We start from the raw sequence: 9,028 nt of genomic DNA, 5'->3' as shown, positions 1-9,028 counted from the left end.
CATCTACTGTTATGTTCTCCTGTGTTTATCACCCCCCAAGGGTACCCCCTGGCTGCAACACACACACACACACACACACACACACACACACACACACACACACACAGAGCGACCAACACACAGAGAGCGATACACACACAGAGCGACACACACACACACACACACACACACACACACACACACCATCTCACAAGTGACTATAAATCTAAATAACTTCATTTGTGCCATTTACTTGAATTTCCCCACACCCACACCCACCCCCCTCACACTTCATGATATACTGAAAAGAAAACTTCTATGGAATTTGCATCACAAGATGAACAGCACATTGGGGGCCTCTCCCCTGGCTGCAGACTGTACCTGGGAGGGCCTACAGCTGCAGGCCGTGTTCCAGTGAAAACACAACAAGGTGCTCTTTGTATCTCCACAGAGTCTGACATTTAAACATGAATCCAACTCATGCTATAGAACATGAGTGGAACACTTTTCCTGAGTTGATTACATGATTAAATGTTGTCAGTTGTTTCTGTTTGTTGAGACTTGTGAAAGGTGGCCTGTTACATGTGTGTGTAGCCTTCATGTTTGGCTGTACCAAAGCCTCTTTTCTAAGCCTCTTTAAAGAGGAGTTGGAGGAGTTGGTACAGCTAAACTTGTAGGCCACACATGCAACAGGCCATCGTTCACAAGTATATACAATCACTGCCTGTACAGAATATCATTAAGTTGATGATGTCTTGAGTTTTATGTAACAAGAGACTTCTATGGAGATTTGCCCATTCAAAAATAAACGGACACCTTTTCAAACAGATACCAAGACAACACATTCTATGACTGTCCAAAATGCTAATTAATGCTTTGACATTTATTTTCTGGGGAAAGAGAGCTCTATATTTGCGAGGAAACGTGTAAAAGATTGCTGCCCTCTTCTTAGTCTATGGGACTTCATCCTGCGTTTTGAATGAATGCACAGCAGCAGACGCTTCTGGTTACCTGGCAACACAAAAACCTCCCTGACCAATCAGGTGCTTCGCTCAGCGCATTGATACGTTGATACGATGAAAAAGAAGGCCATTAAATTCCAAGACTGCCAATGTTGCGGTGTTTGAAGTTGGATTTTAGGTAAATATTTATTATTCTGTTGTGTATCTCTACATGTGATGCTTCATTAAATATAAATAATGTGTTTTGGAAATAAGCTAAAAGGGACGGTGTAGTTCCTAGGGGCTGTGCATTTATTTCAGCCAGTTGCTCTTCGGCTTATAAGAAGGCGTTTCTGCACTTCGTTTGTACAAGCACTGAAATTTTAGTGTGCGGCTCACGGGTGGATATATGGAAAAGTCTGCACGAATGTCCAGTTAACATCTTCTTGTGCAATTTGAATGCCTCGAGAGGATACCGTTGAAACCGTATGTAGTTTTCTCGTCTCTGTCTATCATGTATTTTTGTTTGCGACGCATTTGTAAACTTGTTAGCGTCGGATTATTCGATGCGATAACCAAACAATTTGACGTGCTTGTTTGTGATATGTGTAACTTGAGGCTCGCGTGTCATTTTTAACAAGGTGTTTTATTAAGTTGGGCAGCTTTCAATTGAACTCATTTGGTGTAACTTTGCTGACTTTTTGTCGCACCACGATAGCAAATCTGGATAGTTTGACCCTGTGTTTAGCCCTAGCTACCACGACCATGACGGTGAATTCTCCCAACATTCGGTTACACTAGCGTGCGCAGTAAATATGGAATAAGATGAAGGCACGACTGGCATCGATTTGAAATGTATGGCATGGTAATTTCCAAATTCGTTGGTACTTTTTCTTACTTCACATTTTCTTTTTTGACCGTTAACCGGTTTCTTACTTGTCGGATTTATATTCTGTTTTCATTTATATGGTGTTTATAATACGTATTTGCTTTGTTAATTTGTTTGGATTTGAAACAAAGTTGGTGGTGTTAGGGATTTTATGTTGCCATATTTCATGGCTAGCTAGTAGCTTACAGCCTTGTCTTTTTAGCCATGTCCTGCTGATTGGTCTCGACTCGTGCACCTTTTTATTTTTCCGTTTAGTTCTCGAATGAAAGCGTGTTGGCTGTTCTAGAAGCGCACGGAGTCGCTCTATTGTTTTGTAGCGGTAGAGAATGAGTAAAAAAAAAAAAACTATTTCGCTTGCACTGTCTCGTGGTCATGCTGGTGTTTCTGTCGCTGTTTGTAATGTCGCTCATTGTTCCTACTTGATATCAAGTCTTGCCAAGAGTGACTGTCATACTTATGCAACAATATTAGTAGAAATTGTTTGAGGTTCATTCCATTGTATAAGCTTAATTTGCATCATAAAAGGCCTTCACAATGTGACCTCACAATGGGCTTGAGTTGTAGAGTGCGTTCTGTGTTTGACTTTCCCATCATACTGACAAGTTTTTTTTTTTTTCTGGCTCAGAAACAAACGACTGACATTGTTTTGTCAAACTAATAGTTTGTATCTTTACTCCTTCCTAGTTGATTTGAAGAAACTTGAAAGATGGCTAACAAGGCAGAGTCAACGAAGAACAGCAGCAAGGACAGTAGCAGCAGCAATGAGAGCCTGTCCCTGTCCCACAGCGTCCTCAGCTGGGAGCAGGTGAGCCGGCTCAACGAGGTCTTGACTGAGGCTGTGCCGGTCCATGGCAGGGGTAACTTCCCCACCCTGGAAGTGCGGCTGAAGGACATTGTTCAGATGGTGCGCACCCGCCTGGAGCTGAGGGGCATCCAGGTGAAGGACGTCCGCCTGAACGGCTCCACAGCCAGCCACGTGCTGGTCCAGGACATCGGCTGGAGCTACAAGGATCTGGACATCATCTTCAGGGTGGACCTTCCGCATGAGGCAGAGTTCCAGCTCATCAAGGATGTGGTGCTGGGCACCCTGCTGGACTTCCTCCCCGAGGGGGTGAACAAGGACAAGATCACCCCCATGACCCTGAAGGAGGCCTACGTGCAGAAGCTGGTCAAGGTCTACACGGAGCAGGACCGCTGGAGCCTCATCTCCCTCTCCAACAACAACGGTCGCAATGTGGAGCTCAAGTTTGTGGACTCCATCCGCCGGCAGTTTGAGTTCAGCGTGGACTCGTTCCAGATTGTCCTGGACTCCCTGCTCCACCACTACGACTTCTCTGACAACCCCACCATGACACGGCACTTCCACCCATCCGTGGTCGGCGAGAGTGTCTACGGTGACTTTAGCGTGGCCCTGGACCACCTCAAAAACAAGATGATTGCCACCAAGCGGCCCGAGGAGATCCGTGGTGGCGGCCTGCTCAAGTACTGCAACCTGCTGGTGCGCGAGTTCCGGCCCACATCGGAGGAGGAGTTCAAGGGCCTGGAGCGCTATATGTGCTCGCGCTTCTTCATCGACTTCCCCGACATCGGTGAGCAGCAGCGCAAGCTGGAGGCCTACCTGCAGAGCCACTTTGTCGGGGAGGAGAAGAGCAAGTACGACTACCTCATGATCCTGCGCCGTGTGGTCAACGAGAGTACGGTGTGCCTCATGGGACACGAGAGGCGGCAGACCCTCAACCTCATCTCGCTGACGGCGTTCCGTGTGCTGGCGGAGCAGAACGCCATCCCGGACGCCTCCAGCGTCACCTGTTACTACCAGCCGGCGCCGTACGTCCGGGACCACAACTTCAGCAACTACTATGTGGCCTCGTGTAACCAGAACATTCCAACATGGCTGCCTTGTAATTGAGACAAGACTACCACACCAGTACGCCGCACACATACACACAAACAGAGCGAGGTGACACTGCTTTGAGAGAAGATGAAAGAGAAAAAAAAAAAAGAAGAAAAAAATGCGCCAAAACTTTAAAAAGAAAAAAAAAAGAATTGGGCTATAAGCATTACTGGTATTATCCCTCTGTAGGCATAAAGGATATATTTAAATGGACAAGTGTTTTTGTTTTGTTGTTTTTTGGACTCCCTCCTTCCTTTCTCATTCCTTATCTACAGAGGTGACAAGATCGTTGGATCCAAAATGATATTTTTTTAAGTGTTGTTTGGATTATTGTTTTTTTGCCTTTTTCCTCAGATTGTTTGTGTTTTTTGTTTCTGTTTCCCCATTTCTTCCCCTCCCCTAAATCTGAGTTTCAAATTAATGTCCCGATTGTAGAATGACATGTCCTCAGTGCCTTAACCCCAGTTTCTCCCCCCTGTCCCAATATGTGAAGTATGGGCCCTGTAATATGGTCCATCTTTAAAAGAAAGGGAAAAAAATATATATTATTGAGGAGTTGATTTGGTTTGTTGCTCCGGTGTGTTATTGAAGAAATGTGAAAAAAAAGAAGAAAATATTGAAATCATTGTAGTGCAAAAAAAAGTATATAAAAGATAAGTTTAAAAAAAACAAAAAAAACAAGCAATGTGAAGCACAGGTGTTAAAGTTGTGTCCCTGAGATAAGGAAGTGGTTGTTTAATTCACCAGTGAGCAGTTCTAGAACCTGCTCCTTGGTGTTTGGGAATTCTATTGGTAATGACAGGAGTCTACTCAGCCAATCGCCCATCTGCTGTTAGATGCAGCCAAGGTAAAAGGGAGTGAAGAGGAGTTGTTAATTTGTTTTAATTAAATTGAGAAGTGTAAAAGGATCGGCCCTGTGTGGCTGACGTATCCCTCCTCTCTCAGCTGTGCTCTGTTGCCTCCAGGAGAGCCCATGTGCTGTGTAGATTATGGAGAGAAGAATGTGTATGTTTTATTTTCCACTGTGAATGTCAGTAAAGGTATGAGCCCCCCTAACCCCCACCTCGTTTACTGTCAATGTGTTCAGACCCGTTTTAATGTTCAGTCGAGACTGGATTTGAGTTCATCTATAGATCTACAGTATGATGGTGTTTAGGGGGCCTTATGGGAGTTTATTTGTCATTTATTTTCACCCTTTTCTAAATCCCCCACCCCATTCTAACCAGTGACCTCCAGTTATTCAGTGGGTCAGCCTGGGGTTTCCTACCTACCCAAGCTACTTCTTGGAGTATAGTCCCAGTCACAGAGACAATCTGTCCCTTCCCTTAAAAGGAGCTTCCTCTCCTGACTGGCCTCTCCTCTGGAGCCGCTCGTTGGCCTTTGCAGGCTTGGCAGCGTGTGGTAACGGGATCCCAGCACCAGTGGCCCAGTGGCTGGGTAGGACAACCAATGGCTGTCTGTGTGTAGGCATGGATGGCTATAATTATACTTGGGTTGGAGGGGGGGGTGCCAGAGAGTGACTGACTGCCACCTTACATGTGCCAGGGCTGACTCACCCACTTCCTCCTCAGTGGGTGTGAGGTGAACCCTTTTCTGGTCATGGGGGAGGGGGGGGGGGGACAGACAGGGGTGGGGGGGGACCGATGAGGGAGCACCTCCTCTGGCGCTGGGCTGACGCATTCATAGCTGTGTCAAAGGGTCTCCAGGAGGAATTCTGTTCCCGTTTTGGATCCCAATTTCTGATTCACGTGCCTTGGGTCCACTACAGGTATCCAAACCCCTCTAACTTTACCTATGACAGTTCAAAGCCCCCTTTGTGCCCTGTGCCTCAGTCCCCCCCTCCCCAATGTTTGATCTGCCACTTTTAATTTGTAGCCACTGTCTTTTCTCCCCTACTAGTATGTTTCTATCCAGGGAACATTATTCTTGGCCCCAGCTACAACCCTCCCCAGGCCTCCCCATGTCCACTCTGAGAACTAGAAATACCTGAGTTGCTCTAACTCCTGAAATAAGTGCCAACGCCCCCCACCCCCAAATCTGCTCACACTTCCCAGCTGTCGCTGTTTCAGTTTTGTGCAAACCTGCCATACCAGATAACCATGACCCATGTCCTCCGCTCATCGCTTATCTGCCCTGCTCACAGGCCTGGGTGGGGGGGGGGGTCGGGGGGGGTAGCACGGTCAGCGTAGCCTTTCCTGGAGCAGGTCACACTCCCCCTGGGTCAGGGTGCGTTGAGCAGCCCAATGTGGAGGGACCGGGCGGGGGGGAGCTTGGCTTTTTAACTTGGTCACCTGGACCAAAGTCTGAACTCAACCAGCAACTAAAGCACTTAAGTGCCTTCTCTTTGGGGCGGTTTAGGTTCTGAGGGTGGGGAAGGGTTAGCAGTGAGATTTAGCTTTTTTTTTTGTATTCCCCCCACAGACATGTTGCTACTCCACCTTCATCACTCTGTAGTAAAAAAAAAAAAAAGTTTGTAGAGAGAAAAAAAGGAAGGTTTGGTGGGGTCAAATTTGCATTTGGTTTAATTTGAAATGTGTATTTTGAAGTGTATTTATTTGCTGATCACTTACAAGGGTTCAGAGACTGAACTATGGATCTACCCTATTTGTGTCATGTGAAGTTGTATTTTTTTTTTCTTTTGCCCCCATTCCCCCATCAAACCATGCTTTCCTTGAAACTTAGCCGTCTAGTCATTCCAGGAATGCTTTGCCCCCCCCCCCCAACCCTCATCGTACCCAAACCAAAGCAACACCCCAAGTGCGCTCACAAGTCATGCACACTGACTGTCTGAGGCCCAATGACTTGTACACCCCACTCTACGGCCCTGTCCACAAACAACCCCTATGTCCTACTTGCGCTAGAGTTGTAATAATTCAATAGGAAGTAGCTCCACCTAGGTGGTGTCTTCACCATCTTGCTTATACCTACCAAGCCTCTCAGATCTGCTAGTGTCTAGGCCCAAGGCGTAGTAGGGGTTGGAGGTTGATTCTGGACAGGGCCCAAGGAAGCACTTTAGAGGTCTTTTGTCTTACTCCAAACCCAGTTAGCTCGGAGTGTACAGAAGCTACCAGGGAAACCTGCGCTGCGCGTGCTTCTCAGGGAGGTCCTGTGTGTGTGTGTGTTCAAGGGCTGTTTCTATACCTGTGGGGGATAGGGGCTTTCATTGCGACCTGTCTTTTGAAATGTGCCTCTGCCATCTTGGTCACCAGGTTCCTGTGTTTAGTACTAGTCTCCCATCCAGATTTAGTTTCCTCTAATAATACATGTGTCGTCGTCGTCCCCGAGACCATTTTAATTTGTGAGAGTGAGTTGAGGAGCAGTTGGTCTTCCACCCCGTTCTGTTGACGAGTGCGTTGACTACAGACTGAATTCATGTCACTCTTTTAACAAAGTGAGAAACTCTTCTCTAGAGGAGGCGAGCTGACAATCATTCCCAGATATGTTTACCTAATTACTGGAGTTATGAGTTGAGCTGTAGTCAAACCCAGTACACCAGATGTTCTCGAAGGAACCATAAAGGCTTCCTTAACTTGTCCCTGTAGGAAAACCCTTTTTCGTTCTAGCTAGCTTGTTTGTGCAAATAGGGGCTGAAGACCACTGCTAGTGATTCAATGGCTGTTTAACACTCTGTATCTGTCTGTCTGTCCCTTATCCTTGCCATTAGTGGGTGACAGATTGTCATTTCTCTCCTAGCCCCTAGCTAAGAACATGTGCCTATTTCTGAATGGTAAAAACAAGTCCTCTTCCCCTAGATAAGAGGGTGTGGCTGGCAGGGCGTGGGCGTGATGCCACCTCCTACTTCATGAGGTCTGTATGTTTTCAGAAGGGAGAAAAAAAACAGTCCTGCCGTTGTGAGGGGGTGTTTTTTTTGCCTTTTATTTCTTGCCCCCCCCCCCCCCCCCCATGTATCTCTGCTGTAATTCCATGTGATATTTCTGTGTTTTTGTCCCCTTCCTTCCCTCCCCTCCTTTTGTCGTCCAACATGTTTGGGCTTTGCTCTGTATTAGTGCAGTGTCTTCTCTTCAGGCATCTGTTTATTTGTTGTTGTTCGGGGGGGGGGGTTATGGGTTTATATGACGCTTGTCTAAAGAGCAAGTCTTACACTTTAGGAAAGAGATGGAGGCCTTTTTTGGAGCTCTCTTGCTGTTTTTTGCATTAAGAGAATTTTCAGCGGAATGTGTTTACGTTTTTGCGTGTGTGTGTTCATGTGAGGATGCGCTGTGTGTGGATGTGAGTTTAAAAAAGATGAAAGATATATGAAATTGTCGCACTATATATATTTTGAAATAGTTAAATGCAAAAATAGCTTCTGTCAGCTTTATAAATATGACGACTATGGTGGTGACATTGATGATCATCATTATACTATTTCATTTTTCAGCACTTTTACCTCACTTTAGTTTTCCTTTGGATGGAAATGTACATCAGGAAAATGTGTTTGAAGAGGAAAAAAATAAATAAATAAAAGTATTGAACCCCATATCTGTTGTTGAAGTCCTTTTTCTTTGGATTTGCTATAAGACTACTAGTCATGTTTAACGTTCAGTTAAATCAACATTGGTTTAAGTCGGAAGACGTTTTCTAACTTCTTAACTTGAGGGGGGTATCAAGATTATCCAGATTTTCTGCATCAAAACTAAAATAAAAGGTCAGATTGTACTACCGAATTCCTATCCAAATGATCAGACTCTTGATTTTTCATTTTCGAAATACCCAACTCTATGAATTAATTGGATCAAATGCGTTCTGAAATACTGGGCCCAGGGTATTGTAACATTTCCTGCATATCCCAGTTCAATTAATCCCACTTTCTATGTTGACATTTTAGGACTAAAGCCACTTAGTAGATATACCCTGAGCCACGATATTCTGCCCTCTCGTTGAGCAGAACCACAACTTCCACATATCTTTCACTCCAGCATTTTGGCAACTCTACTCTCTCCCCTCCTCCATAACCAGCCCGTCAGAGTGAATTTAATCAGACATGTTTTCCATTTCCACCACAAGAAGGAAACGGTTACAAACACTCAGTTCAGTAATTATAGGCTTAAGGTGCTGTCCCCATTCGTTCTCACTCTGGTCCGTTCCGTGTCATGGAAATATGGACCCGGCCAAGTCTTCTAATGGCCGATAATGACCAGGACAATACGCTGCATTAGAACGCTTCAAAGACCTGTCAGTTAGCTCGACGGCAGACCATCAGATATTCAACCCCGCAGGCAGACACACACACAGTCATAATGTATCCATGTGTCTAACCTCTTAGACTGTTCTAACAGCGTATGGAACATGGGCTTAAAATTCCTACTGTGTATTTATGCATTG

General features: G+C 45.5%; 1 protein-coding gene across 1 annotated transcript; it reads left to right on the top strand.

The window, feature by feature from the left end:
- Window positions 1–1,295: 1,295 nt before the first annotated feature.
- tent5c (terminal nucleotidyltransferase 5C) lies at window positions 1,296–4,409 on the top strand. The gene is made up of 2 exons (XM_083682187.1): window positions 1,296–1,406; window positions 2,494–4,409. The coding sequence occupies exon 2, from the start codon at window positions 2,516–2,518 to the stop codon at window positions 3,716–3,718; it is 1,203 nt and encodes a 400-aa protein (XP_083538313.1). The 5' UTR covers window positions 1,296–1,406; window positions 2,494–2,515; the 3' UTR covers window positions 3,719–4,409.
- The last annotated feature ends 4,619 nt before the right edge of the window (window positions 4,410–9,028 follow it).

This window comes from Argentina silus, assembly GCF_951799395.1.
Source record: "Argentina silus genome assembly, chromosome: 12".
Classification (NCBI taxonomy): domain Eukaryota; kingdom Metazoa; phylum Chordata; class Actinopteri; order Argentiniformes; family Argentinidae; genus Argentina; species Argentina silus.
The sequence above is the reverse complement of the archived record's forward strand: the minus strand, read 5'-3'. Positions and strand labels throughout refer to the sequence as shown.